This window comes from Triplophysa dalaica, chromosome 9 (genome assembly GCF_015846415.1).
Source record: "Triplophysa dalaica isolate WHDGS20190420 chromosome 9, ASM1584641v1, whole genome shotgun sequence".
Classification (NCBI taxonomy): domain Eukaryota; kingdom Metazoa; phylum Chordata; class Actinopteri; order Cypriniformes; family Nemacheilidae; genus Triplophysa; species Triplophysa dalaica.
Window position 1 is genome coordinate 2,166,535 of NC_079550.1, and position 19,295 is coordinate 2,185,829.

Below are 19,295 nucleotides of genomic sequence, written 5' to 3' on the forward strand. Positions count from 1 at the left end.
TGGGTAGGTGGAGGAGTGATGTTTAGCGGGTAAACGGACCGGACAGTGCTGTTGCAGGCCAGCTCAAGCTGTGCTGGCGGTTGCCGTGCGAGGGAGCGGGAAATGTCCCGTCTGCCCCCAACTGGCATCGACAATGGCTAACCTGGAGCGCAGCCTAGGCTAGCCGACTTGTGGAATGCTCATGTATCTTTAAGTTGATGTGCGCACTGTGTGGGTAAAAAAAAACAATGAATTATTTCAGAGGTAACATTGTGACTGCGTTGCGATTCCAAGATGCGGTTGTGTTCAGGTTGGCAGACGAGATACCATAGAGATCTTGCGTTTAAGCAACTGGTAAATATACTGGTGCGTGCCCTTGTTGTGTAGCTTAACCCTGCAGTTTGTAACAACCGCCACTACATGGTGCACCATCTAAACAACAGGCCGAAAGCTTGACGCTGTAAAGGCGGGTGGAATGATGGGATCTGTTGTCTTCACCGCTGACTGCCATCTATCAGACGGGAACGCAAAATCATGTTAGCGTATTGAGTAGAGCAATGAAGTTTATGGTTATATTGCATATATTTGTGGTCCATATATAAAAGTTACTGCTTGTAACAAGCTTGTGGCTAACTAGACGCTGGACACTACTTCCACCTTTGTCCAAGACACAGTGGTCATGCGGTTTCTACGTCAGAAGGCGGTGACAAACACGATTTACAAGTAGAAAGAATAATTTGAGATATATATTGTGTTCAACGGAGTATTTACTATATGAAACACTTGCTTGTGGTTTAGTGATAGTTTACTGCGAAATTGTTACAAACTGCACCTTTAACTGTAACGGGTGCGTGCGTTATTTGGGCAAGATGTAAATGGGAATGACACCCTGTGTAGAAACGTATCCCGTTGGATACGGACACATTTGTTAACCAGCAATCCCTTTCGGAAGTGCCGATTATGTTACTAATCTCCGGTAGTTTACAATAGTATGACTGACGTTCGCTGAACTGCACGGTTCCGTGCTGGCCAGCGATATGCCAATCTTGAGTGCGGTGGCGCCGCGGAATGACAGTGGATAAATCTAAATGTATTAAAAGATTGTACTCACCCAGCTTCTTGCGTGACAGCGAGTTCGGCTGTTCAACACTAGTAAAGTCAGTTTATAATTATGTACATTCTCATATATTGTGAATTATCGGAACTGAGTCATGGAATTTGGGGTTGATTAGAGTCAACGTTGCTGCATGGAACGACAGAGTGAATCGTTTCCCCCAAAATTATTGCACAGCCATTGAAACGTTGACGTGTTGTCATTGAGCGTATCTTTATTGGATTGGGTCGAATCACGGCGATCTTGTGCGGCGTGCTAGCATATGTTTGCTGGTGCCGGCGTCTTCACGCTCGTTCCCCGTTAGCAGTGAGCAAACGCTGGCTGGGAGCTAGCGTTTGCAATTAGCCGGCATGTAGCAGAGAGCTCGCGTTGCAATGAGCAGACGTTTAGGAGCGAGCTAGCGTTTGCAATGAGCTGGCGTTTAGCAGCGAGCTAGCGTTTGCAATGAGCTGGCGTGTAGCAGCGAGCTCGCGTTGCAATGAGCAGGCGTTTAGGAGCGAGCTAGCGTTTGCAATGAGCTGGCGTTTAGGAGGGAGCTAGCGTTTGCAATGAGCTGGCGTTTAGCAGCGAGCTAGCGTGCCGGCAGCAATTGCACGTGGGAACGAACGAGGTGACTTGCGCGACGTAAACAAGTGGGGATACGGAAACGCTTCCCTAATCTGCGGGAAGATGTAATTGGAAATGTTGCCTCACGGATCGGCCCTGCTGCGTGACTGCATCGATTGCAAACCCGTATGATCCCTTGAATACTTTACGTCCTTCCTGTGATGTGTAGATGTGTAATCCTTTGAGATGGCTTCAGGTAAGAATCTTGGTCTACTTAAGTGCTGGTTCGCTTGAGCTGATAGGTTGCGAACCAGCCGGTCTTAATTATATGCTCTGGCTTCTCCCGAACTTTGTTAATCTATAATTATCCATTAACATCATTCATTTTAAAAACTCAATACACAGTATGGTTCAGTAAAGCACTGTTATATATCCATTTTTTCTCATCCCTGAAACTCAAACCATTATTTGATGACTTAAGATGGTGCTTATCAATAGCACGATTTTGTTTGTATTTGGCAAGCTACAGAAATGTGCGTGCATTTGATATGCAGGTGTAATTTACCCACACCATCTTAACCAATATTGTTTTGCTCCTGTATAACAAATCCCTGAACTCTTTGTAAGTTAATTTGGATAAAAATGCTAAATGCTGCTAAATTACTTAACGTTAATGTATCAAATGCACGTGAAAAGTAATGAATGCGTATAAATAGCAAGCCGAATACAAACATAAACTCGTGCTCTAGATAGACAGTACAAGGAGATCGGGTAGAATATTGAAATAATTAAATTAATATTATAAATGTATGACTAGTCCAATGATTCCAGGCCACCAGGAATTGTCCCCATGCTCCATGTCCATTCCAGGGCGGATAGTGGTGTGCTAAGCTGACAGTACAAACGTCAATACATTTTTTCTTGACGATGCATAAGAATGAGAACAACTAAATTCACTTAATCGAGCAGATAAGTGGACTCCGTGCCAAACATATAAAGAGTATCGGCATTTCTTGCTGTGATCTACATGAGAACCGACTTGGACCACCTGCTGTCGAAGCGGTCAGGCAGCAGGAAGAGATCATGCATTTGTAGAATCGGTGCTCTATTGATTTTCCTGGGATTCCCAGATGTGAAACTTTGAATTTCAAGTCGAATTTGAACCCCTGAATTTGTGGAAGCAAATTTTTAAATAGAAATAATATGGACTGAAAATTATTTGTCGAATATTAAAGGTTGTATTTAAAAACAAGTTGAATTTTTTTAATGAAATTTCAAAAGGTGAATTTTGATTATTTAATTTTTAGACGGTGAAACTGAGTGTGAAATGTTTCAATTTGAAATGTTCACAGCTTAAATATACAACCATATTGAATTGCAGAACCTTAAAATGCAAGCACTGTTAATACAATGCATTTTTTTCAGTTAGTGCCATTCAGCACGTCTCTTTGCTTCAAGCACATTTGTCACTATTATACTTCCATAAGTGTGACACATCAGGGCTCCAAACTAACTTTTTTACAAGGGGCACTGTAGCCCCTGACTCAAGCGCAAGCAGAAAATGTAGGGGCACACCATAAATCACCCTGCAATGCAATTATTGTGGTAGGTACTTATTCAAATTCAGTATATTTGTGATAAACTCACTTTGACTACCTCCGCTGGGGAAGCAGCACTAACACACCTACATTCACATACACAGCTACTACCATTGTGTTAAGTGTCTGGGTGTTTTTGTAGATATTTGTGTACGAAGTTTATAGATTTAATGTATTATGTTAAGAATGACATGTTTGTTACTTGTTATACATATGGAGTGTATATGCTGTCATTATGTGTTAAAGTGGGAGATAATAGTAAGTGCGGTACTAGTATCACAGAAATGCATACTTACCTGGATAATGGTATGGCCCCGAAAAGGGGTGGGTTTTGGCCTTTATAAGCCCAGGAAAACCCCCAAATCGGGGCATGTTCTGGTTTACCAAGTCGACGCAAGAGTGGTACTGTGGTGCCTGACACAATCCCTAAAAACCTGTCTTTAGAGAGAGTGAATAGTTGTTTTGTTTGATACTCATCGGTGAATGATTATTTAGCTACTTTGGTTTTCTTTTCTCTTTTGTGATTTCATTTGATACTTTGGATTTTAATAGTAATCGGGAGACTTTTAATGTATACCTTCACTGTGGATTACTTTTTGGCACTGTTAATAAACACTACTTTGCACCGAAGTGTTTTTGCGAGTGTGCCATAATTTTTTTACATCTCTTTTGGAGCCAGTGGGTTCGTTTTCATCACATTTGGTGGCAGCGGTGGTATGGCAACTCGCAGAACAGCGCCAAAGGGTCGGAAACCCCGGACAGTGTTATGGTTTCAGATGAAGGTGGTGTCAGGTGAAGAGGAGGCCTGGAATTCGGTGGAGACTTTGGAGGGTGAGGAGGAAGGCGTGGGAGTCCCACACAAGCCGATTTCAGTGTCTAAGTCTGATGAGTCAAGTAAGGGGGAAATGACTCAAGAGCATTTACATTACATTTACATTTAGACATTTGGCAGACGCTTTTATCCAAAGCCCCTTACATTGCTTTATCCTATACATTTTACATAGGTATTTGCAATCCCCTGGGATCAAACCCACAACCTTGCGTTGTTAACGCAATGCTCTTACCACAAGCAATGGGTACGACCAGAGGAACATTCTAAAGAGGAGATCAGTGAGACCATTGTTCTGGAACCGTTTCTTCGAGTGATACCCTACGACGCACACACCTTGGTAAGAGAGCACGAGCCGACGTCAGGACTGGCTGCATCGAAGTTGGCACAGCAGTATCTGAATGTACACCATGGAGATCTCTGTACTCAACCATATAAAGGTACTGTACGTGGTGTTTCCCATAACTCTGGGTTGAACGGTCTGAAAGTGTACCAAATCCTAGGTCAACACCCAAGGATTGGCTCTGCTTTTACTGCCAGCAGCCAGGACACAAGGCAGCTGTGTGTCCTGTTCGCAAAGCTCACTGGGTTTTGTTATGTGCCTAGAGAGGAGGACTGTGATTTTGACTCTGTAGGGGAAGGGGTCAACACATATGATGTGACTGTGAACGGACATGCTCTGAGGGCATTGTTGGACACTGGCAGTTCTCTGTCAATGATGAAATCATGCTGGATAAATAATGTGAACTATGTGAACACTACCTCTGTGCAGTGTGTGCATCGGGATGTAAAGAGATATCCCCGAGCTGAAGTGATGGTAGAGGTAGCTGAACAAATGTTTTTGTTAAGTGTTGCCATAGTGGAACCCGCCAGTTGGGATTCTAAAAATACTGTCATGAATACCAATGTCGACGTGTCCTGCCCTGCATTTACCAGAGCTCTAGCCAGGGCAGGTCTGCAGCCACTGCCAGACTTAAGCGATAGTCTGCAGCAGGGCAGGACTAAAAGCCCTAGGAAATCATGTAGACAACGACAGCTGGAGAAGTACCTGGGTACCCCAGCCTCTGAAACCTCGGTGGAGGGATTGAAAGTGGATGGCTGGAAAGTCCCAGGGAACATAGCCCGATTACAAAGAGAGGATGAAACCTTAAAGAACCAAATTGATAAAGCTGAGTGTGACGATCGGACAGAGGAGGGAAAAGAACACTGTGTGATGTTGAATGGTGTGTTATATATGCAAAGCAATGATGTGACACGTTTAGTTGTACCCTTATGTTTTTGTCCTCTTGTCTTGCACCTGGCACACACTGTTCCATGGGCTGGCCACCTGGGTCAGCAGAAAACACACACGCGCATTAGTACAAGGTTTTATTGGCCCACACTATACACTGATATTAAAACACACTGTAACAAATGTGCCATCTGACTGCTGTGTCCCAGCGGGGTAGAGCTCCCCTACAACCTTTCCCTGTGATCTCAACACCTTTTAGGCGGAACGCTATGGATACTGTGGGACCACTGGAGAGAAGTAGTACTGGACATCGCTTTATCCTGGTGATCAGCAACTACGCCACAAGGTATCCTGAGGCAATTGCACTGAGAAAAATTACCACACCCAAGCTCATCCAGGCACTGATCCAAATCTTCTCTCGATTCGGAATACCTGGGGAGATCCTAAAAGCCCAGGGAACCAACTTCACGTCACGGCTGATGGGGCAGCTGAACACCCAAGTTGGAATCAAAGCAGTACGGACAACTCCATATCTTCCACAGACAGATGGACTGGTGGAGAGGTTCAATCAAACGCTTAAGAACATGCTGCGGAAGTTCGTTGCAGACACAGGAAAAGACTGGGAGAAGTGGCTGCCGTTTGTGTTGTTTGCCTATAGAGAGGTACCTCAAGCATTGACCGGCTTCTCACCCTTTGAACTCCTGTATGGATGGCAGGTACAAGGACCCTTGGACCTGTTAAAGGAAAGCTGGGAGAAACCTGATCCAAAGAAGGAGAAGGGGATAGTACAGTACGTACTGGAGATGAGAGACCGGCTGGAGCAGTACAGACAACAGGCTAAAGAGAATTTAATGGAAAAGCAACAAGCACAGAAAAGATGGTACGACGAACATGCCAGGCTACGACAGTTTCATCCTGGGCAGAAAGTGTTACTACTTTTACCAACGTCAACACACTTTCAAGAGATCCTAAAGAGGATAGAAAAGGCAGGATTAACACTTAACGTTTCCAAATCCAAGTGGGCAAGACAAGAGACCAATTATCTGGGGTGTCATCTGGGCAATGGAGAGTTGAGGCCGCATATTGATAAGGTGGAGGCAATAAGAAGAAGCCCACAGTCAAAGACCAAGAAGGAGATGAGATCGTTCTTGGTACTGGTGGGTTGGTACCGGAGGTTCGTACCAAACTTCGTCTCCATCGCAGCTCCCCTGACAAACCTCTTGTCCAAGACAATAACAAACCCGATTCCCTGGACCGATGACTGCGAGACAGCCTTCACAACACTGAAGGAGAGGATATGTTCCAGTCCGGTCCTATAGAGTCCTGACTTTGCGGCAAGATTCCTGCTGCAGTTGGACACTTCCGCATTAGGAATAGGATCGGTTCTGGCTCAAGGAAACCCGGGAGAGGAGAGACCGATTGTCTATCTCAGCCGAAAGCTGTTGCCTAGGGAGACAAGATATTCAGCAATTGAGAAGGAAGTTTTCTTTTCTCTTTTATGATTTAATTTGTCCCGATTACTAATAAAATCCAAAGTATCACTGTTAATGTATACCTTTACTGTGGATTACTTTTTGGGACTGTAAAGAGACACTACCTTGCACAGAAGTGTTCCTGCGAGTGTGCCGTCATTTTTTTTACTTCTCTTTTGCATTCACAATTCCTCCCGAAGACGAGCTGGTGGGTTCGTTTTCATCACAATATTCTTCCATAGTATGTCATTTCGGATGCAGCGCTTGTCTCTCAGTGCTCGTTCATATTGGCTGTTCACCACAAATCTCTGTGTGCGGTTTTCTAATTTTACTCAAATTAAATGACATTATATATCACATACATTTTCTACTCGTTTTTATACATTTTCTAGTCCAATATTCTTCAAAACTAATATATCGATCTTAATATATGTCGTATCCTCTTATTATATAAAATAAACATGCATATAAATCTCCTAATAAAACATTTTAAACCTTTTTAAAGTAGCAGTTATATCGTACCAACATTCTTTAAATACTGCTGGTCCAAGGTGAAGACTGTTTGTTCAGAAAGCATAATATTAAAATGTATACCTAATTTCTTTATTTTTTGTTTCTTTATATCATAAAAATATAAAAAATACCTGTTAAGAATACAGTTAAATGGCGATATATGACCATTAAGCAGTATCGTTAAGAATAGTAATGCTGTTAAAATCTTAATGATACCCATCCCATGAAGCAACTGATGTGTAGCAGAGGCTGTACCAGTTGCTAAATTAAAAACTCAGTCGAGTGAACTTTATTTATATATAAATTTTCCAATTTTCATTGTTACAAAGCAGCTGTAAATGAAACCTATTGACTATAAGCAAAACAAAAAAGGTGAAAACAGACACGCACACAACGGTTCAGTGACCTGTCTTGAACGGTATAAGCTACAAAGTGGATCACGCTTTATGCCGACATTCAGACATTCAGAAGCCTGGCTATGCAAGGCCTGGTCACTGTGTTATTATCATTTCCTTGACAACAGTGGAAATGCTGTTGCAACAACGTTGTATGCGTCACAATGTAATCGGTCACAAAGTCATAAACCTTTAAAGCAAATACAGAAGTTGAACTTCCCTAATACTTTAAGCTGAAGACCTCACCTTCCCTATGGGTCGTGCTGAAGCAACAGTCGCTGCAGTGTGGCTTTGAAATCAGGTGTTTTTCCATTGCATCTCATTGTCCTCAAAAGTTTCAGGCTTTATGATCCATATAATTTCTTAGTTTGTTTTCCTCCAGACATTCTAGATCCACTTTTGGCTGGTAAATGTCGTTTTTTATGAGCAATATTTCCTTCAGCTTTGCCAACATCATCTGACAGACCTGCAAGAATTAACCAGAGTTCTAAGACTAGATGGGTAACCCTTTAAGATAAGGTTGTATTAGTTAATACATTTGCTATCATAAACTATCAAAGAACAATACTTCTACAGCATTTATTAATCTCAGGCCATGTTCATTTCAGGATTTACAAATACTACTGTTCCAGCTATATTAATTTTGCCGTGGCGGACAGCCATGCCCAAAATCCTCCTTACCCCAACTACAGTGACGCACTGTTTCCCATTCATTCATAATTTGTCTGGCCATTGTAACAACAAACCTAGCGTTTTTAGGATAAACCGTTGCTTTTATTTAGTGGGGAAATGTTGTCGGTACTGCTCCATGAGTGCTAGGTCTCACTTTCCATGTGCAGGAAACGCTTCTCTCTGCGTCTGTGAGCGGGCGGCAGGTAGAAGCCAAAGACACTAGATGAAAGGCCAAAAATATTTAGCCAAAAACACAACGGGTTATGCTAACGCTCACACAGAGTAAACTGAACTGGTGATTTAATCGAAGTGCATGGGAGAACAAATGGCATATATTAATCCACATGTAAGTGTAATCAGGTAACATCCACAGGTAGGGCTGGGCGCTAGTACGTGACTACCGATATTATTTTGTGCCATGATATGAATTTTGCTATATCATGCATTTATAATGTTTAGTTCAATTGGTCATCTGTTAACAATGCTAATGAAGATATGTCGAGGGTGAACGTTTAATCTTTTGTCCTCTATGTCCAACTCCTCACTACAGGGGGCATAAGTATTCAAACAGAGAGAGCCATAACAGTTCAAGTTATAGCACAACCCGCCGAACGTTACTCAAACACGCCACAATCAATCGCACACATGAAACTGTAGCTTGCGTTTGCAAATTCATGAGATTGAATGTGAGATTTGAGTGAAAAAGATAAGCGAATGCACAGAAAGTGAGATTGCGGCTGGCCCCATAGAGGGTTCCCCTGACCAAGGGAACATGGGAGGTTGGTAGCAGAGTATGCACTGAAAGGTGGTTAATGTGATGGGAGACTGATGGAGGGAGTTCTGTGCATAAAGAACCCAGGCAAAGAAACTGTGCCAGGCTGCTGATGTCCTCTGGCAGGCCGTAGTTGCGGAACACGTGATTAAAAAGGACCTCAGCTGTCTTGAAGGCTGTGGTGAGTCGAGGTAAGGGGTGAGCTTACATGCTTTGTAGAACGGGCTAATGCCAATAGGATGCAGCAGATCTGTGAGGAAGTTTACTGCAAGGTTGGACCATGGACGATAAGGAATGGGTAAAGGCATGAGTATTCCTTCAGGCATTCGGCATGGAGTTTTTTTAAATGGCACAGACTAAGGATCCTTGCACATACTGCGAGATATCATTAGAACATCTTCACCCACCAGTAACGAGCGGGTAGGAGCGAGATTGTTTGCTGACTCCTTGGGCGTCCTGATCCCGGAACAGAGTGACCGGAGTCGATGAGGGTAAAACGATTTTCCACAGGGAACCTAGGTTTTACCCTCAGGACCTCCCAGTGGAGTTTGTTACCTGTGCTATCTCTTTGTCAATTGCCCACAAAATGGGGCTCAGGAAAACTCCTGGAGGGAACAGGAGATCCGGGCTATCAGATTCTGGGTGAGTGTGGAACTGACGTGAGAGAGCATCCGCTTTAAATTCTTAGTCCCCGAGCAGTAGTTTACTGTGAAAAAGGATCTTGTGAAGAACAGTGCCCACTGCGCTTGTCGAAGACCTAGGCGCTTGGCATCCTTCAGGCATTCAAGGTTCCGACAGAATAAAGCCTAAATCTTTGCTCTTCAAGATCTATAGTTATTTTATCAGACTTGGTAATAAAACAAAGTGACAACAGAAACAGAAAAATATGTAAATGACAACGGTTTTATTGGCCAGTAAGCTGTATGTAATGTTTAGAGAGTAGAATCGAAACGGTCTGAAGTTGCAACTTTTGCTGCCTTCACATGCTCTGTGAATTTTCGATAATTCCCATTTCAATCCGGAAATAATTTATGGAACGGTGCTCTTTTAATGTTAAAAGTTACTTGTAATGTTTTAATGCTACTAAGTCAGTTGTAATGGTACTAAATACTTTTAATGTTAGTGAATCCAGACTCTCTGTTTGTGGTGGGAAATATCCTACTTCCGAGGTGTCTTTAGTAAAACCACATGATATAATTATTCCTCCTTCTGTAATTATTCTGTGATCTCTTAAGGTTAAATAACAATTTATTTGACCAAAAAAAAAACTGCATGATGACATCACCAATATGCTAATTAGCTTGTTTGCCAAGCACCACAGTTTCACAAAATCCTAGCGGAAACACCGAATATATGTTTAAATTAGTGGTGGGCAGAGATTTTTTTTTTTTTAATCTAGATTAATCTAGAGTAATCTTGGAATGAATCTAGATTAAAATAGCTCATTTGTATTCTGCCGAAGGCATTCAGAATATGTGTGCTACCCAAATAATGACTAAAAGTAATTCTTTGAGAACGGGTGTCTCAAGCCAGGTGGCGCATTAGACCAGGGGCTCATCTCCTGTTTCCAAAATGCATCACAAACTGCTTGAGAAAGCTGTTCTACTTGGATAATTGGTGATGAAAATAAATTATGTTCAATAAGATGTACTTGTGTTTACTTCCGCATTAGCTAAGGGATGCTTTGCGTTTAGGTGGTACTTGAGACTGGAAGAGCTCCTACAGTACATTTACATTTAGTCATTTAGCAGACGCAATGTACAAAGAGTTATGGAGCAACAAGCGATATGTCATACAGGAGCCATTATACATTAGGTGCCAATACAAATTTACTGGTTTCAACTAAAGCTAGACCCCTACCTGTTGAAAGTTTTTTTTTTTAAACCAATTCCGCATTGCACAAGGTGCAAAGAACCTTAGTCATAAATTTTCCCTGAAGCAACCCGGCGGCTTCAAAGCTGCATCCATGTTAGCACGTCACGTTTGATGTGGTAATTTCACAGTAACGTTATGTTGTGTTCAGACCAAACGCGAATGGTGTGTCAAGCGCGAGTGATTTGCATGTTAAGTCAATGCAAATACGCGATAGACCTACTTGCGGCGCGAATCGTGCGAATGAAGCCCTGGTCATGAGATGATGAGGCGGCGCGAATGACGCGAATCACCCGAGTTGACAAATCTCGTTCTCGCCCGGTACAGTGCAGTTAAGCTGGTATAAATCCGCGCTAAAATATCAAGGTGAAAGTCATCATAGCTTGCATAGTATAGACCCCGCTCCCAACCCAATTTTGAGAATAGATTAACGGCAACATTTTTTTATCACACGATAAGAGTCTCACGTTAATGCAGCACGTTAATGCCGTTAATGGCCCACCACTAGTTTAAATTCAAACATTGTGTCTGTTAACAATACTTAATGCACTCGGACCTAACATGAATAATTTTATTGACATTCATTAATAATGAAGTTTTAATAAGTGCAAAAAAAATGCTTTTACAAAGGTTAAAGTGATAATTCGCCCAAATATGAAAATCATGGCATCATTTACTTACCCTCTTGTCATTTAAAACCTTTATGATTTTCTTCATGCCGTAGAACACAAAAGAAGATATTTTGAAGAAAGTTGGTAACCGTACAGTTTTGGCCCCCATTCACTTCTATTGTATAAACTCAAAACTAGTGCAAGTCAACGGTGGACAGTCAACAAAATTCTTCAAAATATCTTCTTTTGAAGAAAGAAATTTATACGGGTTTGAAATGACAAGAGGGTGAGCAAATGCTGAAAGAATTTAATCACTTTAACAAATACAACGTGTCACCCACATGTATTTGCATTTTACTTTCTTTCTTTTGCACTTAAAATCTTCAAAAATCTGCAGGACATTGAACAAAATTCAAACACCTGTTATAAAGTCGCAGTGCTTCAAGGTTTGAATAATGTTTGTATCAACCTGTCATTTCCCTCTGATTTTCCTCTGGGTTAGTTTATGGTTAATGACTGGGGTGGACGAATTAGTCTTTGATAAATATTTGCAGTACATACGATCCAGGGTAACACTATACTTGTCCCCCTTTACCTCCGGGAGCATTTTCACAGGCATAGCTTTTGTTCTGCTAAGTCTGCAAAAGCAGTTCCACTGGGCCTGGAAATTGGCAGGATTGTGAAAACCATCTCAGTGCCAGGACTGAACTCTGAGATGAAGGACGTTTGGCAAGGACACAGGTTGGGTTAGAGGGAAAGCGTAGGTTTTTGGGGAAAGGCCATAGATTTTTGGAGATGGAGTTATTGCCTCTGTCTGTATGTGTGATAAAAAGCGTGCGCATGGGCCAAAGATACTGAAGGAGAAATATATTTATACATATAAGTAGTGGAATAGAGTGGTAGCGGATTACATGATTAAAGGCTATGGTTAAACGGAATCTGCCTAAATACGAAATCAACATTAAAAAATTTAATTTTCTTCTGTTAACTCACTGCTGTTAATAATATCTACATATCTATGGACAGCAGTATTACAAGCTTTAAAAAAAGTAAAAACGGGACTGTTAGCGGAAAACGGCTTTGTTTATTTGAAGCGCTGCTAGCTGTCCCTTGGGTGGAAAACAACTGTTTTCCTTGGAGGATGTAAGTGGTGCTTTAATTTCATGGGGAAATACCTTTCATGCTCATTGCTTTCCTCAAACCCTCAGCAGGGGCCGACATTACTCGACCTCAGATGAGAAACTACACCGGCCCGATGAGAAATTAACTCAGGTTGTGGATGTTGTTCACTGTGGCTAAATGAGAAACCTGATTCTTAGCCCAAAAAGTATGAAAACAACTAAACAGTTTATACCAAGGCTTCAGATTCACCAGGTCACTTTCACGTGGCTGAAAACACTGGTTATAGTGTTTTCAGCCACTATAACCAGTGCTTGAACTTTTTTTCGAGCAGAGGTGTGTCGGCTACTTTGATATTCTGAGTGTGAAAAAAATTCTGAGCACCGGTGCTGAGCCTGTGTAAAAAAACGTGCTCTGGCTTTCCATTGGAAACAATTGAATAAGCATTCTGTACACCAGGGTTTCTCAAATCTTACCCTGGAGGTCCGGAGCACTGCAGAGTTTAGCTCCAACCCTGATCAAACACACCTGAGCAAGCTAATCAAGTTGTTCAGTATCACTAGAAAATCACAGGTATGCAAGTTTGATCAGGGTTGGAGCTAAACTCTGCAGTGCTCCGGACCTCCAGGGTAAGATTTGAGAAACCCTGCTGTACACCGACAAAAACGCCTCGGTGGACAAAGCCCCTAAGGAGTCAATCCAAAATACAGTGAACATTTAAAAGAAATATCAGCATGAGGTGAGCTGTCACTCATCTCATATTCCCCTCTGCGCTCTGGGTTTGACTCTGGAACGCAACATCTCGCAACACTTACCAATCAAATCTGAGGGTACTGCTCGAAATGGCAGCATAACCAATCAGAAAGATAGAAAGAACGAAAATAATTGCAAGTAAAAATGCATTTTTTAGACCCATACAATCATCGTTTTAATGAACAATCGCTAGTGCTGTTCAATATACCACCAGTGTTGGGTAAGTTACTTTGAAAGAGTAATTAATTACTAGTTACTAATTACATATTAAATAGTGTAATTAGATTACTGTACAAATTACTCTCTCCAAAAAGTATTTTATTGAATTACTTATTACCTTCTAAATCCTATATCCACCTTGATTAGTGATTCAAGGATAGACATGAAACGGCTAATTTAATTTATTCAAATAAGTAGTATTACATGATTTAAATCATCTGTGTAACTGTTTTTTGTATTGTTTGATGGTCTCTGTGTTGTTGCTTATTCTGTGTACTGGATGCTCCTGTCACCAAAAAAAATTCCTTGTATGTGCAAACATACTTTGCAATAAAGCTCTTTCTGATTCTGATTCTGATTAAAATACATGACGTACTCTTATTAAATGACAAAAGTATTACAAATGTGAGAATTATACATTAAAGCACAGATTTTAAAGTTAGACTTTTGAATTTTGATGTCAATTCCTCTATTGCACACACATATATTACACACAGTATTTGGTTCAATTACATCAGAAGTAACTGTAATTAAATTACAGCAAAAATAAGAGTAATCCCTTACTTTACTTTTTTCAAGGGAAAAGTCATTAAATTACAGTAACAAATTACTTAGTAACTAGATACACCCAATACTGCATACCATTTCATACCGAATACTGGTGTGTATTTTTTTAAATGACTTTTTAATATACCGCATTAACGGTCTATGTCGCTTAAACAACGTGTGGTCCTGTTTCAAGGGAGGTCCTTTTTCACTCTCGAAATCAGACCAGCCATTCACACAGAATGCGACTTTCTATGCAGCTGCACTATTCTATCATCATCTTTCTATATAAACATCTGCTAAACGGAAGCATTTGATTGTTCGCGTGCATCTTGCACGTGAGGGGTAACGTCACATTTTCCCGGCTGAACAGCAGCTGACTATAACACATGTGAAGCGATTGCAAGTTCGCATTTCGTTATATGAAATACACTCACAAGCAAACATCTTCACGAAGTGTCCATCTTCGCCTAAAAACTGCTCAATTATAGCATAAAACACGATGTGTTTTTAGTTGAACTGTTTCTGTCACGACTGAGAGAACAAAGAATCCAATTGCAAGTATAAAAAGATTTAATGTTATAAGGAGAGCGGAGACAGGAATAATAGGAGGAAGACAAAGTGAGTAGAGTCTAGATGCTGATCTCCGATCGTTAACAGATTTAGTCCAACCATACCGAAGATCCAAACGGCTACTGGTAGTCCTCAGCAAGATGATAATCCCCGCTACTCCTGGACAGACCTGACAAGAGACTTAGGTGAACACTGAGCAAGAGTCACAACGATCTGACAAGGATCTTAGGGATAGCAGGGCAGATATAGGCAGCCGGCAATGCACTACAGGTGCCGCCAAGCTGATTGCTAATCAGCGCCCTGGTTGCTAAGGGAATGCTAATAAGCAAACAGACATGAGACAAAAAAGCAGGAATAAACACACGGATCCTTGAACCGTGACAGTTACTCTATATGCCATGATGAGAAATAAGGGTCAGTAGAGGAAGGGGGATTTATGGAATTCCATTGTGACTATATAAAACACAGCAGACATCACATGCATGTTTTAATTGTAACTATTACTATGTAACTATTAATGGTTACTATTTTGTATTCAACTATTCAGACAGACCATGGTATTCATTTGTGGGTGGGTGCTGTCATGATCCTGCCTCTCCTTGTCTTGGTTTTCATGTCTTGTGGCAGGATCATGTTTTATGTGAAGAAAGGCGAATGGCATTGTTGTGGTTTTGTAATACCTTACTCTCTCTTCGGTGTCCCGTGTTCTAGCTCTGCCCCCTTGTATCTCCTTCAACTGTTAGTATCCATCCTTGTCACATGCCTGTCCCATCCCTGTGCAATCTTCCCAAGCTAAGATTCCCCTATTTAGTGTCTCTGTTTCCCTGCCCACTTGTCGATTCATTCCTTCCTGTTTCCTAGTGCATGTATGATCTCCCTGTTTGTTGTACCAAGTGGATTATCCTGTTTATTGTTCTGTACTATTTGCCTGGCCGGGGGGGCTGCTTTAGAATTTAGAAGTTAGACATAATTAATATTGCATATAAGAATTTATAGTCCGTTTAATATTTGACCTGTGGTTCTCTCTCCTATGTGTGCTTTCACTGTGCGTGTGTGTGAGTGTGTTTGCGTGTGTGCGCCTATGTCAATGTGTGAAAGTATGTATGCATATTGTGTGTGTGGAGCATTTGTATGTCTGTCTTTTGTTGTTTTCACCTTTTTCTTGTTTTTACAGGTATATGCCTTTAGTTGTTTTTCTTGTATTCAATGTGTCTCATGTACAGCTGCTTTGTAACAATAAAAATTGTAAAAAGCGCTATATAAATAAAGTTGAGTTGAGTTGAGTTGTTCTCGATGGTTTTTGGACTATCAGTTGGATTACCTTTTTACCTGGTTTGTTTTTGTCCCCCTTGCGGGAAGTATTTATGTTTGATTATTTGTTTTGTTTTGTACTGTTTTCCCCAATGTGGGTTTTTGTTTTGTATTAATAAAAGTTTATTATATAACCCTTTGTTCGCCAGCGCCTGGGTTCTGTCTCACCTATACTTGACTGGTGCTCCTAACTCTTGAAGTTTGGAGCAACATTGCTACCAAGGAAAAAAGTAAATTTCGACCCTTGTTCCCTATTTATTTGCTTAAATATGATGAATGCAAGTTACTTTTGCTATTCAGTTGTTAAAGAAGTCTAAACTTTGCAGTTGTTATAGGGGAAGGGGATTGTTTACATTGTATAGTTACAAGTTAATTGCAAAATTTGCACAATTGAAAGGTTCTGTATTTCGACTGCAACTATCATGCATCCTGATTCATTGACTTCATCATGAGTGCCACCAGTTATACAGTTATATTAAATTAGGGTCGTACTGCCCAGCACTACCAATTGCAGCTGTCGCGTCTGACTATTTGGGTAGTCGCGTCCATTCCTACTGGCAAGCAAACATCAAGGTTTAGTTTTGAAACTGCTGTTCTCTGCACTAGCACACTTCCTGACGTGACTGGGGAAGTAATGCAAAATATTACCACTAACAGACAATAACAGTCAGACTAACAGAGAAATGCGTTTATTGAGGGTCAGATCACCTGACCTGAAACCAACCCACAACTACATTAGGAACTACACATGTAGCATCATTTAATCCTTGACTTCTCTCAGACAAATCTTTTGTATTGATCCCAGAGACTGAGAAAATCCACTCTGATGGCATTTCGGCATCGCAGAGCAAGGTAGGTTGACTTTTTACAAGCTAGTTCTTATCATTCAAAATCTGTACTGTGTGTGGTGGTACCATCTTCGAATGTTGTCCACATATTGCACAGTATAGCATGTCAATTAACTCCAGGGTACAGTATACAGAACACTGATATTGCTATGATATACGTTGGTACTTTTTGGTCAGTGCTATCTGCGAGACGGTAAATACTGTAGTGGCTGCAGATGAGAGAGGTGAAGAAGTCTGTGTCATGGGGTCACATTGGCTCCCATGAAGCTGTAAGTGTGCGCCGAGAACAGGAAATGAGCAAATGACAACCCAGAACACAGCCTTAGATGAAAGAGCGAGAGGTCTAGCTGCGTCTGCTTTGAGCTAATCGTCGAGATAATCGGTCCCTCTCAAGGCTTTAACATGAGCGTTCTTCCGGAAGCCCACAAGAAAGTCCGCTTAATGTACTGCAGACATCAGCGCTACCGTCGCCTCAAGGGCAGAATGTAAGTATGTATTATTTTAATTATTTGTGGATGAAACCTTACCTACAATGACATTTTAATGGTTTCATCGGACGCACACGTCTGCCTCAAAGTTCAGTTTCACTTTCTCAGCCCAGCTGTTCTACACACACATTTTCTTTCTCTGTATACTGTACATTTACTCGAGACAAACCCACAGTGTTCAGGGAGGAAGGAAAGTGCACAGGTGTGAAGGAAAGGAATATGTGACGGACAGAATGCGGCAGAGGTGCAATAAACGGTTTTCATTGATTGCATTGTTTTCATAATCATTAGTAGCCGAAATTAAAAATCTAGTTACGATTAATCGCACAGCCCTGTCTGTTCTAAATCAACATTAATATTTGTAATTAACATATCTGTCATACTGCCATGTTGGTCATTTACTAGTTTTTACATGTTTAACATTTACATGTTTTCACCTACCCTTGCACTTGTGTATATAGTTGAGTTACAATAAAGGGATTTGATTTGCTTAATCAAGTCTAAAAAAGGAGCAGATAGAACATACTGTACTCATCGACATCGAGTTTATTTAACAAAGTTTGGGAGGAGCATGATCATGCATGTAATCATTGTGTCTGGCCCCACCTATGTCCTGTGACAGTTTCACAACATCCCTTTGCCACTCCATCGCCAACATGGATTCATTCATATTTTATTTGTTATTTACGTTAGTGCAAACTTGTAAACTCAAAGAAGAAAATTGTTTACTGCTTTGGCTAAACAACTTTGCTTTAAAAAGGCTTTATGAAAGCATACATTAACACAAACATAGACCGAAAATAAATTAAGTAATTTCATTCCCTGTGACTTTACACTCTTAAACAGAGGTGCTTCAAAAGGTTATTTGATTCCATAGAAGAATTTTTTGTTTCCATAAAGAACCTTTACCATCTGAAGAACCTTTCAGTGGCAAAACAGTTTTTCAGATTATAAAAATAAGAAAGAGGTAGTTCTTTAAAGAACATTTGACTGTATGGTTCCTTGTGGAATCAAAAATGGTAAATCTATAGCATCGCTGTGAATAACCTTTTGGTTACCTTCGTTTTTAAGAGTGTAGGCCTAGTTCTCCACTCTTGTATATATATTATCTTATGCCTGATATGCTTTAGACTAATCGCCTCTCTTTAGGCGTGTAGAGACAGACACACTTTTTGGCCGTTTTGTGACACGGCATCATTGCATTCCTGGATTTTTATCGTAAAACAGCCTTTTTATTTTTTCTTTCTGTGGCATCATGTAGCCCCTTTATTTTGAGTGCATATGATTATTGTTAATCTGATGAGCAGTTAAAGGGGTGTGTATTGTCCTTGAAATTTCACTTCTGTTTTTTACCACCCAACTGTCAGGGTGTGACAAAAAGGACTCATGTCATTGGACAGATTGCGTAGATTTACTGTTTGCAGCTTACAACAGGAAGAAGTATGTATTTCTAAATTGTGCCAGAAACATTAAAAGCAACATCCAGAAAGGTGTCAGACTGTAGCCGAAAAAGGTTCCTCATTCAAACACAAAGCATAAAACACATACAGTTGAAAGAAAAAGTATGTGAACCCTTTGGGCTTACTTGGATTTCTTCATAAATTGGTCATAAAATGTGTTCTGATCTTCATCTAAGTCACAACAATAGAGAAACACAGTCTGCTTAAACTAATACCGCACAAACATTATACGTTTTCATGTTTTTATTGAATACAACATGTAAACATTCATAGTGCAGGGTGGAAAAAGTATGTGAAACCCTAGGCTAATGACTTCTCCAAGAGCTAATTGGAGCCAGGAGTCAGCCAACCTGGGGTCCAATCAATGTGATGAG

General features: G+C 40.9%; 1 protein-coding gene across 3 annotated transcripts in view; it reads left to right on the top strand.

The window, feature by feature from the left end:
* Positions 1 to 19,295, top strand: part of limk1a (LIM domain kinase 1a) — an 82,127-nt gene that overhangs the window by 26,174 nt on the left and 36,658 nt on the right. The window contains exon 1 of one of the 3 annotated variants that reach the window (XM_056757505.1): positions 16,713 to 16,977. The exons of 1 other annotated variant lie outside the window; for it this stretch is intronic. In XM_056757505.1, the coding sequence (XP_056613483.1) occupies positions 16,952 to 16,977 (26 nt within the window). In that variant the 5' untranslated portion in view covers positions 16,713 to 16,951. Of the gene's footprint in view, positions 1 to 16,712; positions 16,978 to 17,308; positions 17,459 to 19,295 lie in introns of those variants that run through there. One more of the 3 variants, XM_056757504.1, reaches the window with a different exon arrangement.